Genomic DNA, 25,738 nt, shown 5'->3' with positions numbered 1-25,738 from the left:
AGACGGGGTTTCACCATGTTGGCCAGGCTGATCTCAAACTCCTGAGCTCAAGTGATCTACCTGCCTCGGCCTCCCAAAGTGCTGGGATTACAGGAGTGAGCTACCACACTCAGCTGAAGGTACATTTTTTTTTAATATGCAACAAAAATCTGAATTAAATTGTTTCTTATGTGGATTCTCACCTGATTGCTGTTAGAAAATAATTTTGTTAGAAAAACAAACGGCCAGGCGCAGTGGCTCATGCCTATAATCTCAGCACTTTGGGAGGCCAAGGTGAGTGGACCACCCGAGGTCAGGAGTTTGAGACCAGCCTGGCCAACATAGAGAAACCCTGTCTCTACTAAAAAAACAAAAAATAGCCGGGCGTAGTGGTGCACACCTGTAATCCCAGTTACTCAGGAGGCTGAGGCAGGAGAATCGCTTGAACTCAGAAGCCAGAGGTTGCAGTGAGCCAAGATCAAGCCACTGCACTCCAGCCTGGGCGACAGAGCGAGACTCCATCTCAAAAACACACACACACACAAGCAAATCCCCCATTACTCTAAATACTGACATATTCTTTGTTGCAGTTATTATATTTCAAGCACACAGAAAACTGTAGAGACTAATATAACAAATACCTTTGTATCATCACCTGGTTTTGTTCAAGTGAGCGTTTGCCAGGGGTTGAGAACAGTGAGAAGCCCAGCTCTGGAGTGCAATGTCCAGGTGAAATGTTCCTCTGCTATTCCCTGACTCTGTGGTCTTGGCCAAACTGTTACCTCCTGTCCCTTTCAGGTCCTCTACCTGCAGCCTGAGGACGTATTGTGAACTTTCCTCGCAGAGCTGTCATGGGGCTTAAATGAATGAATACAAATTAAAACACATATACCAAGGCCGGGTGCAGTGGCTGATGCCTGTAATCCCAGAACTTTGGGAGGCTGAGGCAGATGAATCACTTGAGGTCAGGAGTTCAAGACCAGCCTGGCCAACATGGCGAAACCCTGTCTCTATTAAAAATATAAAAATTAGCCAGGTGTGGTGGTGCACGCCTGTAATCCCAGCTACTTGGGAGGCTGAGGCAGGAGAATTGCTTGAACCCAGGAGGCAGAGATTGCAGTGAGCTGACATCGCACCACCGCACTCCAGCCTGGGTGACAGAGTGAGACTTGTCTCAAAAAATAAAAATAAAAAATGTAAACCAGACACTCAAAAAACATCAGATATCATGACTATTACCTACTCTATGTGCTTTTTTTGTTTGCTTGTTTTTTGAGATGGAGTCTCACTCTGTCACCCAGGCTGGAGTGCAGTGGTGCGATCTTGGCTCACTGCAACCTCCGCCTCCTGGGCTCAAGTGATTCTCATGCCTCAGCCTCCTGAGTAGCTGGGACTACAGGTGTGCGCCACCACATCTGGCTAATTTTTGTATTTTTTGTAGAGATGGTGTTTCGCCATGTTGACCAGGCTGTTCTTGAACTCCTGGCCTCAAGTGATCCACCTGCCTTGGCCTCCCAAAGTGCTGGGATTACAGGCGTGAGCCACTGTGCCCAGCCTACTTTCTACTTTTAATGGGAACCACTGCAGACATCTTTGAAGCTTAATCACCACTACTTCCCCACACCTGGCCATATGCAGAAATATTTGGTGTTTATCCTATCAATTCATGTTTTCTACTTTTATATGTATGTGTCCATAAAAGATATGTAGTTGAAACTAAATGAATGGTGTCATACTGTACACATCCTTCTGTAAATTAGTTTTATTCTTTCAATATTATTTTTGAGATTTATTCCTGTTGACAAATGTTTTTTGATTCACTCACTTCAGTCAGAGTGCAAATATTCACTGTTTAACCTAATTTATCCATGTTCCTATTGTTAAACACTTATTTGCTTTTTTTTTCTTGCTCTTACAAAGGAGGCTGCAGTGACCTCTCTTATATAGAGCTCCTTATAGACTCATGTGAAATGTTTGGCAAGGGAAATAATGAGGAATGTCCTCACTGAGTCACAGGGACTGTGCCTCTTCAGACTACACCAGATATTATCAAGTTTCTCTTCCCTGAATGGTACAAATTCATGTTCCCAGTATCAGTATAGGAAAGTTCACCTTTATAAGATATTGTCACTTTTTAAAAATTTCTGCCAATCTAATGGGCATAAAATGTTCCTTGAATATGTCTTCCCCTCATTCTACTGCTATTAGGCATTATTTTATTCAGTAATCTGCTGTTCGAAGACCTTATGTCTTCTTTGAATAATGAAATCCTAATTCACTAATGAATGCTACACATTTTTCAAGGCATAAAAGAGAAAGAATGGATTCTCATAAGAGTGACATTCAGCTTTGTCCAATTATCCATAATTGGACTCTCTATATGAGAATGAGAATATGCATCAAAAGAACGGCTACTACCTTAGAAATTCCTTTGAGAAGGGGAACTATCATTTACCTTTGTGTTTCACACTATAGAGCATACCCTGGACATGTAATATTGGCTTGTTCAAAATGAGTGAATGAGCAATGATCCCCAGGCAGGTCCACGGGAAATATAGGCCTAAGGTAACAGACTCACTCAGCAAATAGTGAACAAGTGCCTGCTAAATGCTACGCACCACAGGGAGGTGCACAGAATCTGTTGCAACTGCTTCTGTGCAATCACTGACCAAGTGTAAGGGCCTGTCCAGGCTTGAGGCAGCCTCCAGAGTAAAGGGAATTACCCACAAAGGGCCCCCAGGGGCCTGCCTTCAACTCAACACCAGTTACAATGTTAAGAAAATGCAGAATTGCTTTCAAACTCATTATAAAGCTTTCATAAAAATGAAGCAAGCTGAATTGTTTTGATATATAAAGAAAATATGAGCCGGGCGCAGTGGCTCACGCCTGTAATCCCAGCACTTTGGGAGGCCAAGGCAGGCGGATCACTAGGTCAAGAGACGGAGAACATCCCGGCCAACACAGTGAAACCCCGTCTCTACTAAATATACAAAAATTAGGTGGGCGTGGTGGCGCACACCTGTAGTCCTAGCTACTCAGGAGGCTGAGGCAGGAGAATCGCTTGAACCCGGGAGGCGGAGGTTGCAGTGAGCCAAGATTGTGCCACTGCACTCTAGCCTGGCGACAGAGCGAGACTCTGTCTCCAACAAAAAAAAAAAAAAGAAAGAAAATGTTAGCTAAAAGACTAAAGCAAGCAGCATCAGTTAGTAGATCCTAAGAGACAGAAGTGCATTTGTATGCGTGTGTTTTTAAAGCAGGCCTGAAGAATCTCTGTGTACTTAATTCAATGTTTCTTCTGCTCTCTTCTACTAGCAAAAAAGATTCTTTTCCACGTCTATTGCCATAATTAAAATAAAATTTGTTTTAAAAAACTGCATTTAAAAAATAATAACCATTTAGAAAATAACTTGTTCCTTATTTATCTTAAAATAAGTATCTAGAAGTTTCTCCTTGGAAGATGATGCTGGTTCTCAGACAATAATTTCTTAAAAAAAAAAAAAAAACAGAGATGGGGTCTCGCTATATTGACCAGGCTGGTCTCAAACTCCTGGCCTCAAACAATCCTCCCATCTCAGCCTCCCAAAGTGCTAGGATTACAGGCGTGAGCCACCATGCCTGGCCCTCGTAGACAATAATTTCTAATTTGGAGGCTCCACAGTGAATTCTATTGCAGTCATCATATTGCACATCCTTCAACAGATGAGTAAACTCTAAGCATGAAAGTTTGGATTCAAGTATTCAAGCTTTAAATCCTGATGCTACACTGAAATTCTCAGTTCAGAACCCACCATCCCAGGCTGGCACAATGTATCTACCAGCAGCCTTATTCATAATCAAGCAGCTCAGGAAGAGAATGGAGAAAGAAACTCCTGACATTAATATCACAGAACAAAAAGGAACAAACTACTGATACAAGCAACTGATACATGCAACAACAAACTACTAATACATGCAACAATGTAGCATAACGTTTCTGAGGAGTCTCAGAAACTTTAGGCTAAGTGGACGGAGCCAGAACTCAAAGAGTATGATGCCGGCCAGGCGCAGTGGCTCACACCTGTAATCTCAGCACTTTGGGAGGCTGAGGCAGGTGGATCACAAGGTCAGGAGATCGAGACCATCATGGCTAACACGGTGAAACCCCGTCTGTACTAAAAATATAAAAAATTAACCGGGAGCGGTGGCAGGCGCCTGTAGTCCCAGCTACTCAGGAGGCTGAGGCAGGGGAATGGCGTGAACTCGGGAGGCGGAGCTTGCAGTGAGCCGAGATCGTGCCACTGCACTCCAGCCTGCGAGACAAGAGTGAGACTCTGTCTCAAAAAAAAAAAAAAAAAAAAAGAGTATGATGCCATTTATAAGAAATTCTAGAACAGGCAAAACTAATCTAAGGTGAAAAAAATCAAAACAGTGGTTACCTGGGGGAGGGGTAGTGAAGACTGACTAGAAGAGGAATATAGGGCTACTTTCTGGTAGGATTAATTTTTTTTTTTTTTTTTTTGGTCCGAGAGGGTCTCTCTCTGTCGCCCAGGCTGGAGTGCAGTGGTGCAATCTCAGCTCACTGCAACCTCTGCTTCCTGGGTTCATGCCATTCTCCTGCCTCAGCCTCCCTAGTAGCTGGGACCACAGGCACCCGCTACCACACCTGACTAATTTTTGTATTTTTAGGGAGACAAGCTTTCACCGTGTTAGCCAGGATGGTCTCGATCTCCTGACCTCATGATCCGCCCGCCTCAGCCTCCCAAAGTTGCTGGGATTATAGGCGTGAGCCACTGTGCCCAGCAGGATGAAAATATTGTGTATCTTGATAGGGGTTTGAGCTACCTGAATGTAGTAGCAGTAGTCAAAACTCAACAAATGGTACACTAAGATTTGCATAACCTACCATATGTAAATTTAATCTCCCCCAAATTGGAAGCAAACACTAAATTCTAGTTAATGATACACATGCTGAAGTGTTTAGGGGTGAAGGGTACTGATATCACTTAATTCGAAAGGCATGCAAAAATAAGGTGGACTAATAGATAAATATATGATAAAGCAAATTAACAAAATGTTTAAAACTAAAATCTGGATGGTGGGTATATGAGTGCTCACAGTATAATTCTTTCAACTTTTCTATATGTTTGAAATTTTTCATAATAAAATGTCACAAAAAAGAAAGAAAATCTTATCTACTAGAAAACAGACCCAAGAAAATCAGTAAGTAGTTATATAGCATTAAATTTTGTTAAGCTCCTTAAAAAAACATAATAATGAAGATAAAGTACTTAGACATCAGACAAAGTGGCTCCACTACTCACTAGCTAACTGCTTGACTGCTCTTCTCCATTTCCTCATCTATAAAATGGGTATTTTACCACCTCCCTGAAAAAACTTGTAGAATGAATGGAGTCATTTACGTAAGGAATGAGAACTCTATCTGGCACTTGGCAAACATTCAGTAAGTGGCAGCTGATTTCATACCAATTTTTGTGCCACCTCTGTGAATACAGGTGGAAACGACAAGTCCATTGACTAAAACATGACAGCCTCTAACTTAATGTATAAGTCTTGCCCAAACTGAACCCTGTTCTATAAGATCAAAAGACTCATTCAGGGTTTTTTCTATTTCACAACTCCTCCGACAGTTCTCCAGCACTCTTCTTTCGGTCTCTGAAAAGCGCATATGGCCGGCCTCCCTGCCGACCCTGACAGGCACAGCACTGAGAGAAGCGCTCACTGTCCTCTGTCCGCTTTTGAAGTCCCATGGCCAGAGAAGTTCTTTGTCAAAGCCATGATCCTACCATGGTGTAGGTCACATCTTCCCACATTTTCAAAAGCTTTAGGAATTTTTAGGTGCAACAAGAAGGTAATGAAATCCATGTGGCTAAACTGATAGCAGAAAACATGAAAAAGATCTATCATGAATCTCAAGGCTGTGCCTAATGGGTCTATAAAGCAGCTGCTGCTCTGAAAAACCCACTCCTCAGAGCCCATGAGAGTGTCCAGCCTGGAGTACACCAACCTCATCAGGCGATGAGGGCAGCTTCTTTATAGACGAAGACACGAGCCTTCTGGGTCATGATGTTTAGAAACCCCTAGTAAAAGTGTTGCACAGATGCCAGTTCTGCTTGTAAGGCCCAGTCACTTCTACATTGAACTCTTACATTTTTTTGGGGGAAAAAAAAAACATTAAACACATTTCTCTATCGGATGATCTATGCCCAAATCATAATAATATTATCCGGGTCCATAAAAGTGAGGCTACAGTTAGGTCAAAACTTTCCATTCACCATAAATGCTCAAAATGTTTAGTAAAAGACGACTTTCCATCCACCGTAAATGCTTCATTCCCCTTTCTAGCAGTTATAAATTACTTCAAAATTAGCAATTTCCTGTTGGAACAAGTCAGACTGACTCAGATAAAAGAAAGTCAGAACAGGGAAAAAGCTATCAGTGGCACAAGAGGGGAAAAAGGGAGTGGAAAAGAGAAAAGAAATAGGCTGAAAAGTGAACTCGAGAATTAACTGAAAACTTCACTTTTGTTCACTTTTGGTCCATCCAAAAGTGAACAGGAGAGAGACACAGAACTTGAATGCTATCTTAAGGGTACAGGTTGGGAAGGGAGGAATGGCTACAAACCAAGACCACAAGTCAAAACCCCAAAACACACAGGTCATATACTCATGTTAGAGTCACTGCTAAAGGACCTCATGGCTGGCCAATGAGATTACAAACCGTGGCTGACACTGTACACCAGCCCAAGTGTTCAGGGAAGGCATGTGACTGCCGAAGCCACCCAGAAGGTAGAAACCTTATGTGGAGATTTGCTAAGTGTACACCCCATGAAAACTGCACACTTGGTTTAGAGTCCAGACGCAAAGGCTGCCGTAGGACAGGGCACACCACTGAGCACACAAGTGTCTTTGGAACACGCACGTGGGGAGTGTTCAAAAAGAAAAAGGGAACATACTTTTGGGAAACTGAGAAACTTGTACATCCTTCACTGATTTTTCTCTAGATTTTTGGCCAACAAGTAACTTTAGCAAATATAAAACGTGTATGTTTTGAAGCTATTAATGGTTCATTATGAATGGACTCACATGGAGTACAAAAGACAAAGGAAATGGTCTGTGGTACCATGTAACATAGGGACTCCCAAACCTGAAGATCTTCCAAGGGAGAGATCTGCAGAGAGTCCAAGCTTCTGCCTTGAGACCCCACAAAGAGAAAAGCTAAATAAGGCTGTAGACAGTGGAGGAGGGGAGGGAGACTCTGTATTTCCATCATGCAAAATGGAATTAATCCAAGTTCTAACCTGAACAGCACATAAGTCAGGCTTGCCAACATTGTATCTGATTTGTAACCTAGCGTTTATATCACAAAGGACGTTCAGGTACTTTTTGTAATTCCAAAGGCAGCCATGCAATATCCTTCCAGGTTTACAAAGGAAGACGAGGTGACAAACTAGCTCCCTGCAAGCCAAGCAGCTCATCTTGGTGCCATCCACTCTTACACTCAATTCTTGCTGCTCTAAGCCAGTCCTCTTATTAGAGCAACTGTTCTGCCTCCACTATGGTGCAGGCAGAAACTTTTCTTATCTTCTCAAGCATACATAGTCTAACACTCCCAAATTTCCCCTCTATGTGCAACAAAGGAAAATAAAACATAGGGAGAAAAAAAGGTATCAGAGTTTCAGAAAATCCTCAAAACGCTGTTTATACAGAGACTTGGCAACAATTACAAGAGACAAAAATGCCATACCTGCTTCATCTCCCAAATATGTATGTGTTCTTTCTGTTTCTCTTCATATAAACATCTCAGAAAAGAAATAATCAATTCATTCTCTCGCTGCTCATTTCTTGGTCTCAATTTCTTTAAAACAAAAATCAGAAACAGGATTTATTTTTAATCGTCAACAATATTGCTAAGCCGTCTCTTTTTAAATGCTAACAACTTCCATCCACTAAACTAGTGCTTTTACTCAATCATCTCACTAGGGGGCACCAATGATCCTAAAAGTAGAGATAATTTGTAAAAAGGAACAGTGGAGCCAGTGGGCCAGATTTAGCTTTTCATCTCTGATGTCCTCCTATCTAAAAATGAATCTTTAATATCAGATAGAGACAGAGTCAAAATGTTTAACAAATAAATAGTTTTTAAAACAAGAGGAAAAACACAAAATCCATGTAAATACCCAAAGGTCAGGGCCATGATGACCAAACATTGACAAACTCTTAGGGAGCGGGCAAGGAAAACAGCAATGGGATTCAGCGTCATAATTTCCCATGTGGAATGTGTTCACCGTGAAGCACTCTGTGGAATCCCCATGGGGCATGCCCTTCCATACAAAATTTCATGGCATGTACATTTCTTTCTTCTTTCTTTAAAAAAAAATTCTCTCTATGCCTTTTAACTTTTAGACAGGGTCGTGGCACAGCACACTGGACCAGAAGTCAGGACATGTAGGTTCCGGCTGCCGCCTAGAAGTGTGAAACCAAGCCCCTCAATCCTAGCTTCCCTGTCTGCTGAAGTGAGGATGGTGCACAGAGGAAACTCTATGGTCTCCTCCTGCTCCCAAATGCTTTGGATTTGAAACGCCAGAGTGAATTTTTTTAAAGTCCACCTAATTTAATGTATGATTTTATCATATATGAAGAAAGTAAAATGAATTGCTTTGGGATACACAAAGCTTTTAGTCTATAAATTTTGAAAATACATCTTTTTTTATATTGACAAGTATCCATTGCCTGTTCCTCCTCTCTCCCTACTCCAAATTTCCAGACTGCTCTTTAAAACAAATTCAGTGACATAAATGGATCGACTACACAAGGATCTGAATCTGGGTCAACACCACTCTTGGTCACTTCTTCCCCAGCTAACTAAGGAAGCAACTTTACCCTGCATATCATAAGCATTCAAAGCAAAGGTAACACTAACCCAGACTTTCTGACAGTCCTTTCTTAAAGAAACCCAGTCCTTTCTTAACGAAAAAGATAAAAGGTAAGTTGTTCTTGTTACTTAAGGAAAAGATAGTTAATGATTAGAAGGGTTTGTTTCATTGAGGACTTCCTGTTCTTTCAAATTTTGGACTGAAATATTAAATATTTTAGAGGCTACAGCAGACACTCTCAACCTGGACTCCAGGCTGTGAACCCCAATATTACAAAATTTTACAAGTTATATGCAAAAAGTGGATTTCTCTAGAGAAAGTGGGCATTAGATTCTCAAAAGGGAAAGTGGCAGTAATGCCACAATCCCAACTTAACACTGCTAGATCAAAGGGTTATGGGTACACTGAGCCCAAATGTCCACAAAACAACAAGAACTCCCATTTATGGTTGGCGGGGATGAAAAACAGTACAGCCACTTTGGAAAACAGGCCAGCCGTTTCTTGTAAAACTAAACACATTCTTACCACATAACCCAGCAATTGCACTCCTTGGTGTTTACCCAAATGAGCTGAAAACTTATATTCACACAAAAACCTACGATCTCATGTTTACAGCATCTTTATTCACAATTACCAAAACTTGGAAGCAACTAAGATGTGCATCGATCGGCGAATGGGTAAAGAAACTGTAGTGCATCTATAAAACTGAGTATTCAGCAATGAGAAATAAGCTATCAAGCCATAAAGAGCCATGGAAGAATCTTAAGTGCATATTGCTAAGCAAAAGAAGCCACTCTGAAAAGGCTACTGTGTGATTCCAACCACATGACATGCTGGAAAAGGCAAAACTATGGAGAGAGCAAGACGATCAAGGATTAGGGAGGAGGAGGGAGAACAGGCAGAACACGGGGATTTTTAGGGCAGTGAAACTATTCTGTATGATACCGTAATGATGGGCACATGACATTAAGCATCTGTCACAACCCACAGAATACAGAACACCAACAGTGAACCCAAATGCAAACCATGAACTTTAGTTAGTATCAATGTACAAATATTGGCTCATTAATTGTAACGAAGAAACCCTCAGTAATGCAAGATATGTTAAAAATCGGAGAAACTGTGGGGTGGGGGACAGTGAAAGCTAATACGGGAACTCTGTACTTTTCACCCAATTTTCCTGTAAACCTAAAACTGCTCTAAAAAAAATTAAGCCTATTAAAAAAAAAATGATCCAGGGAAACAGACAGGAATTATGAGGCCTCTGAGCAGGTACAGGTGCCTGATGGTTGGCCCACTCTTTCTTCCCCCGTGTCTTTAATTAAACCTTCCGGCTATCTCCACAAGAAAATGTATATTGTGCTTGGAGAAATTCCTCATCATCATCTATTTCAAAATATTTTAAAGGGCTAATCATATAGTAAGAGGAGAAGTATTAATATATTTTTCCCCTCAAAATACACTTTTAAAAGCTATTCAAATAGGAACGAAATTAGACCAACTGGGAACAGTATACTACCACAGTTGTTTTTCATTAAAAACTGATTAAGAATCAGAGACTGCGTCATGGAGCTTGTTAAACATCACAGAGAAGTCACTAAAGCACAGAAATAAACGTTTATGGTGTTATACATGATCAAGAAACAAATCTTTCCTTAATGTAATTCTGAAATACAATTAGTGAGGTGTCATCTCCCTAAAATCTCCCATGCAACTTCACCATCCTCGATAGTGGCAAATCATTATTTCTTTCTTTTTTTTTGAGATGGAGTCTTGCTCTTTCACCCAGGCTGGAGCTGGAGTGCAGTGGCACAATCTCAGCTCACTGCAAGCTCCACCTCCCAGGTTCACGCCATTCTCCTGCCTCAGCCTCCCGAATAGCTGGGACTACAGGCACCCGCCACCACACGGGGCTAATTTTTTGTATTTTTAGTAGAGACAGGGTTTCACTGTGTTAGCCAGGATGGTCTCGATCTCCTGACCTCGTGATCCACCCACCTCTGCCTCCCAAAGTGCTGGGATTACAGGTGTGAGCCACCGCTCCGGGCCAAATCATTATTTCTTAAAGGTGATTTAACTTTATGAACATTCATTAGTCAGAGAGACAAGTCTTAGGAAAATAATGGGGAATCAAATTGGGTAACATCACTTTGCCATCAAAAATTACTTGCTTGTTCAAAATTAAACTATGATGTCAGAAGTCAGGACGATGGTTACCTGGAGGCAGACACAAAACAGGACTATGAGGCAATGGAAATGCCCCATTTCTTTCTTTTTTGGGGGGAGACAGAGTCTCGCTCTATCCCCAAGGCTGGAGTGCAGTGGTGCAATCCTGGCTCACTGCAACCTCTGCTTCCCAAGTTCAAGCGATTCTCATGCCTTAGCCTCCCGAGTAGCTGAGACTACAGGTGTGCACCACCATGCCTGGCTAATTTTTGTATTTGCCGTAGAGACAGGGTTTTGCCATGTTGGCCAGGCTGGTCTTGAACTCCTGACCTCGGCTGATCTGCCCGCCTTGGCCTCCCAAAGTGCTGGAATTACAGGCGTGAGCCACCGCGCCTGGCCAGAAATGCTCCATTTCTTAATCTTGGTACTGGCTGCATTTACCTTATAAAAATTCACTGAATTATACATCATTCATTTGTGTGCTTTTTTATATGTATGTCATACTTCAATTTATAAAAGAATATTACAAAATAATTAATTGCCTGTTAAAAGTAACAAAACTAAATTAGTTACATGTTTCTTAACCTGTAAGAGGCTTATAAATTGTCATAAAGGCAATTCAGATATAAACTGCCAGCTGGGCAAGGTGGCATGTACCTGCAGTCCCAGCTACTCAGGAAGCTGAGGTAGGACGATTGCTTGAGCCCATGAGTTCACAACTGAAATGTGCTCTGATCACACCCTAGAATAACCACTGTGCTCCAGCCTGGGTAACAGAGTGAGCCCCTTTCTCTTAAAAAAAAAAAAATAAATAAATAAATCAATTTCCAACACTGATTAATGCATCCCAGAATGTTGAGAAAGCCCATGGTCTCCTAAGGGAACTACTTAAAAAGACAACACTCACTTGGACACTACAGTCTAACATCTTTAAAAAAATTATAATTGCATTTTGTAAGAAATAATTTTAAAACCATGGAAAATCCAACTAAGCTGATATATATTCTTCAGAAAGTAAAAAGAGTCTCTTCTGACCATTAACCTTTAACTTGTGAAGTCATATTACTTAATGAATTATCAGTGTCTACTGAGTATAAATCTACTTGATTTATCTAGTCAGTATTTAATTAAGTCATTCCCTGAAGACTTGGAGATATTTTATTTACTAGCCCCACATTGGCTTCACAGCAATTCTTATCCTGAGATGATCAATTTAGATTTAGTATATTCACCCAGTAACAGAGCATCATGGGGTCATCCTAACATATGCCCAGCTAGATATGTTTGAAAACGAAACATTTCAAAAAGCTCATAAATAAAAAGATGGCTGTGCAGTGTGGTATGCCCACATGCCCATCTGGCACCAAGTTCTCAGAGTGCTCAAAGTTAGCTTGTTTACAGCAGAGATAACCTCCAGCATCGTTTACAGTTATTAGTGATTTCTTTATAGCTGTTAGAGTTCCATTTTTTGATTTAATATTCATTTACATGATCCTTAAATAAGGTATGTTTTAATAACTAAGTAATCATGTACCATTGATTTCAATGGTAACTACATTTCCCTTATGAAAATTTGCATGTGGAGGACTTTTTCAGAAACAAATTCCCCTCCAGGAAAGACTGAACAAAGGAAAATATTTACCATTCTATTTATAAGGAGACTCAGGAAACTGCAAAGCCACCTTTTTCCTTACAACCTTTTTGAAATGTATGATTTTCAAGCACATTAGCCGGCACTGCTGTCTAAAACGAAAGCAATGACTTGGTTTATAAAATGTTTTATAAAACCAAGAATGGTCATTGAGGACATAATTCAACAAGACCATCTAAGCCTCTAGAATAAAAGATCCATGCACAAATCTGTATCACTCAAGGAACAGCCACACTCACAGTGATGGAAGACAAGGCGAGAGCTGGCTTTTCAAAGTTGGTGAACAATACAACTTCCCTTTGGTGTTTGGAGCAGCTTAATAATTACAGAGACCTCTAGAACAACACACAGGGGCCTCAGGATATTAACTGAATGCTCTTTTTCTAAAGCAAACCTTAGTCATAATCTACTCTGTTCTAAAGTGTCTTTACCATGATGTACTCAGTGTCTAAAAGCCTGCATGAGTCAAAGAGAATCTTGGAATCATATCCATTAGGAACATCTCATTGCTGCGGAAGAATATTTTGTGTATTACCTATACTGATTCATCACACTGTTTTAGGGAGAGCTATGTGGTGCTGTCTAGACAAAAAAGAAAACCCACATTATAAAAGGGAAGTTCCTCTTCTATTCTTGCTAGAAAGATGGTTTCTTAAAGTGACTGGACAGCTCTAGAACAGTAAGTGGGCCAGCATTAGATGAAAAAGGCCCCAGCTTGAATTGTAAATGCATTAACAATCAGAAGCATATTGTCCATTTTTGAATTCCAGATGCAAATCACATTATATTTTCTAAGAGTATTGTGTACTTAGAACTCTGAAGATCTTTTAAGAAAAAACAAAGTAGCATGTCTCAAGTTGATTCAGAAGAAAACAAGAAAAGGCAAAGACAAGTGAAAATTGTGAAAATTACCCTCTAGGCTATTTGAGACATGAAAAAACATCTTTCTATGCTCTCTTCCTAAAGCATATGCCAATTCTACTGTAGAAGGAGAACAAGGGAATAAGACAAGACCTCTAACATGTGATTAAAATGAGAAAGACAGCCAGGCGTGGTGGCTCACACCTGTAATCCCAGCACTTTGGGAGGCTGAGGCGGGCGGATCACAAGGTCAAGACTTAGAGACTAGCCTGGCCAATATGGTGAAACCCCATCTCTACTAAAAATACAAAAATTAGCAGAGTGTGGTGGTGGCAGGCGGCTGAAATCTCAGCTACTTGGGAGGCTGAGGCAGGAGAATCGCTTGAACCCGGGAAGCAGAGGTTGCAGTGAGCCAAGATCACACCATTGCACTCCGGCTCTGGGCAACAGAGCGAGACTCTGTCTCAAAAAACAAAAAACAGAGAGAGACAATCCTTTCATTTTTTTACACTAACAGAAAGCAGATCGTGGATCCTAGTACAGTCTTTTCCCAGTGAGGAAGGAAAAGCACTTAAACCCACCCAGTTGCTAGCTGTCCTGTTTTGTTTAATGGCTCCTCTATTTGTAGATCCTGCTGCCCGCCCCTCAAAAGGAGATATTTATTCTTTGATATGCTTCCCTCCCTAAAAAAGTGCCAGGGAATCATCGAAAATGCCCCTCAGCTAAAGCAGACATGAAATTTTGGATGACCTCATTAAAGATTCATAATGAACAGGCTACAGGCATGCCAGCACACACAGCATGGTCTCCCCGAGATACATTGCATCTAAATGCAAGGGCAAGAGCTAGCTTCCAAGTTTACTGCAGAAAGCTGATGAGCTTGAATTTTGTTTTGTTTTTGTAGGTTTGATATATTATCAGGTTCCAAGTACACAGCATGATCTAAATTTATTTTCAAAAATAAAAAAAAAAAAAGGTGTCAGGGGAAAGAAGGAATTCTGTTCAAGTTCATGTATCAAACGTTGTCTCATTCAACTCCCACACTTAGGGCTGAAATCCTAAGCGGGAAGGGGCGGGCAGAGGTTTCCCAGGGAACAGATGAGTGCACGTGGACCAGAGGCTGGACCTTCTGTCTCCCAGCCTGAGGCGCTTTCCATTTTATAATTTCCTCTCTCTTATTCTAACATTTGTTTAAGGAAGAGGTTTGCCTGTTTCATTTAGTTTTACTATCTAAGCTAAGGCCTGATGGGAATCTGCAATTCTTACCTGGACACTCTATGAGACTGTGAAAGCTTAAGCCAAGCATGTCCAACATGTGGCCCAGGGCGGCTCTGAATGTAGCCCAACACAAATTCATAAACTTTCTAAAAGCATTATGAGATTTTGGGCTGGGCGCAGTGGCTCATGCCTGTAATCCCAGCACTTTGGGAGGCCAAGGCAGACAGATCATGAGGTCAGGAGTTCAAGAACAGCCTGCTCAACATGGTGAAAGCCTGTCTCTACTAAAAATACAAAAATTAGCCAGGCGTGGTGGCGCGCTCCTGTAATCCCAGCTACTCAGGAAGCTGAGGCAGAAGAATCACTTGAACCTGGGAGGCGGAAACTGCAGTGAGCCCAGATCACGCCACTGCACTCCAGCCTGGGCAACAAAGCAAGACTCTGTCAAAAAAACAAACAAACAAACAAAAACCATTATGAGATTTTTTTTTTTGCGATTTTTTTTTTTTTTTCAGCTCATCAGCTATCGTGTCTTTTATGTGTGGTCCAGGACAATCCTTCTTCTTCCAATGTGGCCCAGGGAAGCCAAAAGATCGGACACCCCTGAAACCAAGACGAACTCAAGGCACCTTCCCCCAGGCTGGGACAACACTGGTTTGCTATTTTGTACACATAGCATTTCCCAGGTAAGCTGCCTGCCTTTTCTTTCCTTCTAGAAATTAGCAACTGTACTGTACCTGAACCTCTTCAAAAATAGTCGCCTGCTCCTGATTGGTTAATGTCGTCAGGTGCTTTTGCAGTTCTAGTTTTGTTTTGGAAGAATTCATTCCTATTAAGAGAAAAAAGAGAGGCATGAAAAAACTCTATGTAAAAGTTGTGAGATAGGGAGTTAACCTCTTCCACACACATCCCCTTCACATTCTCTTCCACTTCAGACTTTCAAGGTTTTATGAAAAAAAAAAAAAAAAAAAAAAAAATTTTTTTTTTTTTTGACATGGAATCCCACTCTGTCACCCAGGCTGGACTGCAGTGGTGCAATCATGGCTCACTGAAGCCTCAACCTCCCAGGGTCAAGCAATCCTCCCACTTCAGCCTCCCCAGTACCTGAGACTACAGGTGAATGCCACCATGCCCGGCTAATTTTTGTATTTTTAGTAGAGACGAGGTTTCGCCATTTGCCCAGGCTGGTCTCGAACTCTTGAGCTCAAGCAATCCGCCCACCTCAGCCTCCTAAAGTGCTGGGATTACAGGCATGAGCCACTGTGCTTGGCGTGGAAATTTTCATCGATAATAGTGTCACTGTTATCTTTGTCATCATCTTCTAACTGAGCTCTGATGTGCTGGACACTGTATAATAGGCATTAAGCTTGCACCATTTAATTCTCAAAACAATCTGATGAAGAGGATGTATCCCCAGTTTACAGCTAAGAAAACTAAGACCCAGAGAGCTTACATCATTCCACAGACCAATAATTTGGACTGTACCTCAGGTTTGTGCGGCTCCAAATTACTTCCTCCATGTTAAAACACCTCGCATAATCAGAACCTCCTCAGAAAATGATAAATTCTTGTGTTGATATGTAAACCTGACAACTTTTTCTTAGGAAAAAACAACTCCTATTCTGTTGGAAAACTGACCCACATTTCTCTTGCATACCAGGTTCCCATCACAGAAAACTGATGCATGTAGCTAACAATTTTTCTTATACCACCACATGCTTATTAATAACTTCATTAACATTACATTTAATTAATGTTACAAAGAGTTTTGAGGAAAAGTTATAAAAATAAAGTCATTACATAATTTTAGTACCCATTAGAACCCGATATTTCAAGAAGTTCCTTCCCCCACACAAATACGGCTTAGAGCCTGCACTGCCTTTTCTTGGTATCCAGAGATCAATGTCACACGTAATGAGAAGGTTGATAATGAAAGGATATGGTGACCCAACTGCCATGAAAAGAAAAAAAAAAGCATGGGTTATTTTTCTTCAAGGGCAGCTCTCGCCTCACCCACCTGGTACTCTCTTCTCATCCTACCAGGGTGGCCCTGAGGCAGAGGCTTGGCCAAGACTCTGGACTAGAGAACAGTGCGAGAGACACCTACATCACTACGGATGGCCGGGAGGGAAATCTGCTGAGCCAGGGACTTGGAAACCATGCCTTCATTTTACAGATGGATTTGCTGATGCCCAGAGAAGCCAGGTGACTTGTGAAAGGCCAGGAGGCCCATCGGCAGCCAAGCCTGCCCAAAGCCACGGCTCCTCCCCTCCCACGGCAGCTGAGGCAGAGCCCACAACCTCTAAGTAGGCTGGGACTGTGGCAGAGGCGGCTGCCCCTATCACACTGTTGCAGCCATCTCTGCTTCCAGAAAGGCATTGTTTTTCCCTTTTTTTAACCCAGGAAAACCCTGAGGCATCACAGAAATAATATTTAAGTGACCGCTACTATGCCACTTCATTTAACACTTTATGTGTGTTATTCATTTCACCCTAAAATGAATATTAGAAATGGGCCTTTTTTTTTTTTTTAAGTAATCCCAATGCCCACCTGAAGAAACTGAGGCACATCGAAGTCAAGTATTTTGTCCAAGGTCGTCAGCTAAGTAAGTTGCCTCCAGCAACCAAACCCTTAACTGCTCCACTGCCCTCCCTGACTAGCAGAGCCAAGTCGCCTGACACTCAGGTGGCTGCAATACAAGAGCGAGCTTAGAGGTGGGTTAAAGTGCAGGAAGGATGGCACCTTTGTCAAAGTGCAATGCAGTCACTCTTTCAGCAAGCTGTCAGGTCACATGAAGCCAGGGAAACAGACAAGGCTTTACTGTATCAACTACTTAAATGCTGAAGCGAAACAGAGTTAAGATTTATGAATCAAATAAGCACTAAGTCATCATGCACTAAAAATCCCCCCCACATATGAAGGACATCTCTGACAGCCGAAGTATCATATTTTGGAAAAACGATATTGTTTCATGAAACATTCAGATGTGGAGAATAAACCCCAAGGCTTAAGAAGAGTTAGACTAACTCGACACTCTGCCAATCTCAGGTGAAATCACGAAATACAGCTTATTCTTCGCTTCGGCACTTGTGAAGCAATCCTCTGGGCAGTTTCACCCTGTCTGCAGGATGCCTAACTCATGAGGTCCTTCCGGCCCCATCTCTAAATAGCCGGCCTGCCTAGGTCCGAGCTCCTCCCCCAGGGATTCTCACACAGCTAGCCCCGCCTGGGTGGTTTCTGTACACCCACTGAAAGCACCCTTCAGTTCCACACTGAACACATCTCCTCAGAGAGGCCCAGGTGATGCCAAAATGGCTTATGGAGGGGAATGGGAAGCAAGGACCAAAGCAGAAAAGGTAACCAGCATCAAGGGAGTTTCCAAACTACAACCCCTCCCAGCTCCTCTGGTCAGTGAGGCCGCCTCCCTGGCGGTGCAGAAACGGCCCTTGTTAGAGGGAGCAGTGATGAATGACCATGTTTTACTGAAGGAAAATTTGCTCTGAGAGCAAAAGAAAATCTCAGTTCAACTATTTTTTTTAATGAATGCTCCTCTTTCAAAATAAGCAAAATACTATATAAATACCACTGAGTTATATATGGTTCAAATACAGAACTGGGTACAGCTGCACTTCTGATGTGTTGCATGTTAGAGCAGAGTGCAGCTAATCAACATCAACAGCGTTATTGATTCTATCTTAGATTCTGGGGGATGCCTTAACTACACTTACTGATTAAGAAAACATAGTCTTTTAAGTCTTTCTTTCTGTGGCCACATCACTAATCCTCTCCACAGTTTTACAGAGTTCTTGATCAGACCATATAACTTCCTGCTAGAACTACTTTTACACCAACATACAATGAGTTTTAATAAGCCACTTCATTCTACTTATTAGGAATACAATAACAAAAAGCAAGGAATGCTAAAACTGTTTATGTAATAACTAGCACTTCTTCTACACTTTTAGAAATGAGTTCCATCATGTAGGTAAAACATACCCCCACCAGACTTCTAATTGCACTGTTTAAGAATGTTCTCATGTTAGTAGAGTTTTGTGCCTTGGTTGGATTTTATCAGGTGAAAGATGGATCAAATGATTAATTCCAAAACAACGGCAGCAAAATCCCTACCCTGATCAAACTTTTCAGCTGTAACTTTCTCAAAACTAAGCCAGACCAAAGAAAGATTTATCAAGGGGAGCTCTGGAAGCATTCCAGTTCCTGCAGATCGTGATCTGTTTTATCTTCAAGGCCAAAGTCATTGCTGGCTTTTTAATAAGCTCTTAAGGGGCATTTCTGTCATCATTTACCTTATCTTGACAACCACTAAGGAAAGGGTTAGTGATCCTCTCAGTTGGGAACTCTAGTTAAAGCAAACATTTTCTTGTTCCCAGATATATTTTGTATAATGTCAGCAAATAGTAACAACATGGAAAACACAGTTGAATATATTAATCATGTTTCTTCATTTTAAAGAGCACTGTAATGCTACAAATGACCCTTCCCAGACCTTAAGATGTCAATTGTTAATTTATCTCATTTAAAAAGGAAACCAGATACCACCTCACATCTATCTGGATGGCTTTCATCAAAAACAAAACAAAACAAAAACAGAAAGTAGCAAATCTTGTGAGGACGTAAAGGAACTGGGGTCCTTACCCACTGCCAGTGGGATTGTAAAATGGTGTGGCCACTGTGGTACAATACGGCAGTTCCTCAAAAAATTTAAACATAAAATTACCACATACCCTAGCAATTTCATTTCTGGATATATACCCAAAAGAATTGAAAGCAGGAACTTCAACAGATATTTGCACGTCAGCATTCATAGCAGCATTATTCGTACAATAGTCAAAAGGGGGAAGGAACCCAAATGTCCATGGACGAGTAAATGGATCAACAAAATGTGGACACACTTTTGGAATGGAATACCATTTAGCCTTAAAAAGGAATGAAATTCAGACAACGCTACAATACACGTGAATCTGGAAAACATTATGCTAAGTGAAATAAACCAGAAACAAGAAGATAAATATTTTATGACTTTGCTTATATGAAGTTACCTAGAAACAGAACGGATGTTGCCAGAGGCTGAGAAGGAGTGGAGTTGGCATTTAATGAGTTTCAGTTTTGGAAGACGAAAAAGTTCTGGAGATGCTGGTGGTGAGGATTGTACAACAATGTGAATGGACTTAATGCCAATGAAGGGCATGCTTACAAAAAGGGTACGATGGTAACTTTTGTGTTACCTATGTTTTTACTATAATTTTTTTTAAAAAAAGGAAAATTGGATCTAAATAGCAATGTTTTCTTTACAAACTTATAGCTTATAATAAATATTCCTTTTTTTTTTTTTTTTTTTTGAGACATCTCGCTCTGTTGCCCAGGCTGGAGTACAGAGGCACAATCTCGGCTCACTGCAACCTCCGTCTCCTGGGCTCAAACGATTCTCCTGCCTCAGCCTCCTGAGTAGCTGGAATTACAGGCACACACCACCACACCCAGATAATTTTTGTATTTAGTAGAGACGTTTTGAGATGTATTTCTATTTAGTAGAGACAGGGTTTCACCATGTTGCCCCGGCTGGTCTCGAACTCTTGGCCTGAAGTGATCTGCCCGCCTCAGCCTCCCCAAGTGCTGGGATTACAGGTGTATAATAAACATTCTACAAACATGAGAAATGATCAAATTTTTGTTTTCTTTTCACAATAGCATGGGTTGTTTAAATCAAGTGACCTCCACAAGTCACAAAAAAATTTTAAGAAATCCTCCCATAAACAGAACAAAAACACAAAATCAAGAACAGAGTGGTGAAAACTCCTTCACCTTCCAGATGCCCTCAGATAAACATATCACCACTCCCTTTCACTGTCACCTGGTTCTGTCCTCTCCCCTAGCCCCTCCCTGCAGTACCAGAGACAGAAACTCTCACTTCCTGCCTCAGGTGGACTCCCCACTCTTGTTCAAGAGGAACCCCCACCATTCCATTCGGATTCATTTGGCCCCTCTGGCCCCTTGGGCTCTGAATTCACTCAAACCTCTCCAATTCTAAAAAAGACAAAGTTAGCTGCAATCCCCAGGTCTTCCCCCAGTATGGCCTTCTCCTGGAAATGTTTGGTGGCAGGTAACAGGGCTTTACCGCCTGAGGTGAATCATGGGCTCACAATACACTAGTTTATTCCTAGACATCTCTAATCCTCAATTTACTTATCTGCAATATGTGCAAAATAAATAGTCCCTTTTCCTCCCACAAATGTGGTGAGGATTAAATAGATAACAGAAAGCACCTAATACACTTCCTGGCAGATCTTATTCAATACATGTTAGCTACAAATCATAACATTTATTACAGTTTCTCCCTAAGCCAGGTTTCTAGAAATACTGGTCAATACTAATAGTCACAGTTTCTTTTATTTCTTCCCATTTGCTCCTCAACTGCAACCTGTTTTCTGCTACCTCCTTTCCATCCAAACTGTACTAGCAGAGGTTACTAATGACCTTGTAATGGAGAAACCGGTACAAGTTCCTTAGTTCTTATCTTTCTAGATATCTGCAGTGGCCAGTATGACTGACCACTCACACAATCTTGATAAACACTAGGCAACCGGTTTGATAACCTGTTTCCCTAACTCCTCCTCCACCCTCAGAATACCTTGGAGGGAGGTGGCAGAAGGGGGTTCTGGGTTCTTATCTTTGTATCACCAGCATCCGGCACAATTCCTGACATACAGAAGACACCCACTGCACGCTGAGAGTCCACCTACAATCCTTGTGACTAATACAAGCCTCTGTTAGGCAGAATCTTCCAACAGATGAGTATCATCCAAAGTTCTCCTGGGACCTTTAACTCCCACTGTGTTCACGCTGGAAAGGGTCCCCTACTCACCCTCTATCCTCTCACAGAGCTTGTGCAGGCCCTGCAGGGGGCAGCCCTCACACAGCTGGGCTGGCGCCTTAGCCGTCCGCTGCACTGCGGCCACCGTGAAGGCCTGTTTCAGGGTCATCATAATCTCATCAACCTAATCAAAGAAAAGAGAAGTTGTAGTCACCAAAAAGTCAATTTGAAATTAGCTGGGCTGAGATGTCAGAAAATCTTTGGAAAAGACTTTTTAAGCTTGAAGAGTTTTCTGTACTACTCTTCACAGGTTGACAGATAATAATTGGAATAACAGCTAGGATTACAGTCTGAAAATACTACAAGTATGCTCAAAGCTTTTAAAGCAGGTAAGGTTAATGATATGGTTTGGCTGTGTCCCCAACCAAATCTCATCTTGAATTGTAGCTCGCATAATTCCCATATGTCATGGGAGGGACCCAGTGGGAGGTAATTGAATCATGGGAGTGGGTCTTTCCTGTGCTGTTCTACGATAGTGAATAAATCTCACAAGATCTGATGGTTTTATAAAGGGCAGTTCCCCTGCACACGCTGCCTTGCCTGCTGCCATGTAAGATGTGCCTTTGCTCCTCCTTCACCTTCCGCCATGATTGTGAGGCCTCGCTGGCAATGTGGAACTATTAGTCCATTAAACCTCTTTCCTTTATAAATTACCCAGTGTCAGGTATGTCTTTATTAGCAGTGTGAGAACAGACTGATACAGTAAAAACTAAAAATACGAACTACTGAGAAAAAAGGCAAACTCCTTTGATCAGATGTCTAAAATGACATTGTAAAATGCTAGACCAGAGGGTGACACTGAGCAAGTTCTTCAGAAATAAAAAATATAAAATGCACACCCAATTAAGCTTCAGATGTGTATTAGCTGCTTACTAAATAGTCATAAGTAAATAACTAAAGACAAATAATGATATGTCAATGACTATCTGGTTTTCCCTAAGGACAGAAACATCAGTGGAGCTAAAATTCCTTGTAAAGAAGGTTCCAAGATAAGAATTGCTTGTCCTCTCTCACCAGAGCCTCATTTGTGCACTGAAACACGTAACAGACAAAATGAAAGCCGCCACCTCCGGAAGACTCCCGACAGATAAACCCAAAGTGGTCCACATGTCTGATGCCCTGCCGAAGGGAGAGAACGAGATGTTCAGTTGTATCCAGAAGACGCACCATCCTCAGAAATGTACCTCAAGATTTACACAGCACGATTTATTTTACTTTTTATTATTTTTTTGAGATGGAGTTTCACTCTTGTTGCCCAGGCTGGAGTACAATGGCGCAATCTCAGCTCACTGCAACCTCTGCCTCCAGGGTTCAAGTGATTCTCCTGCCTCAGCCTCCTGAGTAGCTGGGATTACAGGCGTGCACCACCACACCCAGCTAATTTTTTATTTTTAGTAGATACGGTGTTTCACCATATGTTGGTCTTGAACTCCTGACCTCAGGTAATCCACCCACCTCAGCCTCCCAAAGTGCAGAGATTACAGGCGTGAGCCACTGCGCCTGGCCTACACAGCACAATTTTAAAAAACACTAGGAAATTACTATTTTCTCTGATATTTTAAAATTTCAAAAAGTCTAAAAACATCTCAAATAAAGTTGGTTTACTAGAATGTTCCTTTGATTACTCCCACAACAATAAGAAAAATAAGATCTGAAAATTCAAGTTTTAGTGCTCATTTTAGTATTTGTTTGTTGTTTTGTTTGAGACATAGGTATTAAAGAATAAAAACCACTCAAAAAATCCAAGGCAGACCAGAGATTCATGAAGAAACACAACTATGCACATACACACCCAAAGGTTAAAAAAATATTTAAAATATATTTGTATTCCTAAAATAAGTAGGTAAATACTGAAGTGAATTGGAATAAAGAAAGAGTCAAAAATTACATGCACACAGAGTAGAGGAGCTTTTAAACATATTAGGCCAAGGCTCTACCATAGTATCATAAGAGCTATTTTTAATAAATATTAATATGTAAACGTGTTTTAAAATCATCAGCTATCAGAGGCACCTTAATACAGATAAAACATCTGCCATAAATATTAATACATCAATGTATTCTGAAAGCATCAGTATGCAGAGATGTGAGTGCTGATAGCTTAATGTTCAGGTAATCATATAAACTTGTAAACTACACTCTTTAGGAAATTATAAAGCTATCACACAAAAATGTAAACATTTAACATTAATATTTCAACAGAAATAGCAAATCAGGACTAAAAACTCTATGGGTAATCTCACTTTCAGGCTAAATATTTTCCAATAAATGAGCAATCATTGACATGCTTTGCCATCTCAATTAATCTTCTCCAGTAGCAAGTTAAGCATAAACTAGAGGCTACCACTTAAGGAAATATGATTTAGCAAAGCTTTTTCTTTGTAAATGGTTCCCTATTCAATCTATAAAGAACATTCTTTATTTTCACATTTTGCAGAAAAGTCCCTTTTGAATATTTAAGTAGATCACATTATAAATCAACACTGACATTTTCATATTTTATCAATTATGAAAATGAAAAATCCAGAGTTTAAAAAAAATAATCAAATATAATCTTAAGTGATCTCATATTTGTTAGTTAGATCCTGAGTAAAACTGGCACAGCTAATCTTAATTGATAGATTCTTCCAAAATCTCTCTATGAAACACCTGGAAGATTATCAAGAAAAAAGTTTTCAAGTAGACACTGTACTCTGAGTAGAACATTCTCAAAGATAAGCACTATCTATATTTGAAGGGAGAATACTGACAATTGGTACCCAAAAAAGTTATAAATTTTTGTAAAGTCGAAATATATCTAATAAAAAGATACATTTGTGTGAAATGTGTAAATATATATGTGTAATATGCACAAAGACACACACATGTGCATCTGGAAGTCATGACTGTGGACTATTACTACCAATAACTGAGAAAATTAAAAGTAGATCTATTTTGTCCATTACTGTTGCTAAGAGCAAATTTCTTAATTTCAAAATTATATTCATAATTTACCTTGACATACCAAAGCAAAGGAGAAAGAAAAGCGAAACACAAATCAAGTACAGTACTTAGAAAACATACACCTTGTAACCTTTAGCATTTCTGTTACATGATAGATATTATAGAAATTCATTTAAAAATTCCATTGCAATTGAATTAAAAAACCCATCTCCATTTACCTGAGAGCAAAAGGATATCTCCTTAAAATTTTTCTCCAATGCTATTTTTTTGGTGTCAGGACTGATGAGGTAAACTTCAGACTGGCCAATCTTAAAAGACAAACAAACAAAAAAATCCAGCTTTTCAAACTTTCTCATTTCATGACCTATGAAAATAAAGAATAAAAGGGACAAGCTCCTATAAAATTCTGACTCTATCATCGTAGAAATCATTTCAAAGGTTCCCTCTTATCCTCTGGATTTCAGGTCATAAGAGACATCTATTAGTGCCTTCACCTACATAAGACAGCCATCTTCCTTGAGATGAAAGAACCGGATATCCAAAAGTTAGCAATAGGCCTCAAGATCCACACATCCCTTAAAAAGTGAGGTCTCCGCATAAGTGAACCTTCCAGAAAACAGAATCTACTCTTTCAAAGCTTCCAAGATACTTTTGAATGATTTTTACTGACAAGTCTTTTTAAATTATTGTTAAAATAATCTACCATTTGTTTAGTACATTTACATGTGAGACATTCACATACACTAGTGACTGGACCTTTTCAAGTTAGAGTATGAGCATCAATTACAATCCTCTTACTGCCTTGGGACATGCTAATAGACATGCATTATAGGATACTGCTGTGTTGCAATACCCATCCTACTCTGTGTGCACATGCCCCTGCAGGCTGTGAAAGGCTGCCTTTCAGACTCCTGGTCTCTGGAGCGCTAAGCTTCTTGGGTTTCAGTGTGTGTTGGTTTCTACAGCTTTAGTTTCTCCTCAGGACCAAGAAGTCAGTGGTCACATCCTGACATTGCCACTCTAACTCCCAGACCCATCTCCTCCTCTACACTCTTTATGCTTTGATGTAAAATACAAATCAGATATACAAGCTTGTTGGAAACTGGGGTGTAAGTCGAGGGGAATTATACTCTCAATGAGGGGGCCCAAGAAATGT

The 25,738-nt window shown here is 40.7% G+C and overlaps 1 protein-coding gene across 19 annotated transcripts in view; it reads right to left on the bottom strand.

Annotated features, from left to right (window-relative positions):
• TBC1D1 (TBC1 domain family member 1) overlaps positions 1 to 25,738 on the bottom strand; it is a 255,708-nt gene that overhangs the window by 94,189 nt on the left and 135,781 nt on the right. For 16 of the 19 annotated variants that reach the window (XM_024245843.3, XM_024245848.3, XM_024245849.3 and 13 more), the window contains 5 exons: positions 24,801 to 24,890; positions 22,654 to 22,758; positions 21,631 to 21,763; positions 15,485 to 15,576; positions 7,723 to 7,833 (listed from right to left, as the gene is read on the bottom strand). In XM_024245843.3, the coding sequence (XP_024101611.3) occupies positions 7,723 to 7,833; positions 15,485 to 15,576; positions 21,631 to 21,763; positions 22,654 to 22,758; positions 24,801 to 24,890 (531 nt within the window). The remainder of the gene's footprint in view (positions 1 to 7,722; positions 7,834 to 15,484; positions 15,577 to 21,630; positions 21,764 to 22,653; positions 22,759 to 24,800; positions 24,891 to 25,738) is intronic. The other 3 variants (XM_024245844.3, XM_054553822.2, XM_063723371.1) reach the window with 1 other exon arrangement.

The sequence above is a fragment of the Pongo abelii genome, chromosome 3 (genome assembly GCF_028885655.2).
Source record: "Pongo abelii isolate AG06213 chromosome 3, NHGRI_mPonAbe1-v2.0_pri, whole genome shotgun sequence".
NCBI lineage: Eukaryota > Metazoa > Chordata > Mammalia > Primates > Hominidae > Pongo > Pongo abelii.
Note: the sequence above shows the minus strand (reverse complement) of the source record. Positions and strands in the feature narration are given on the sequence as shown.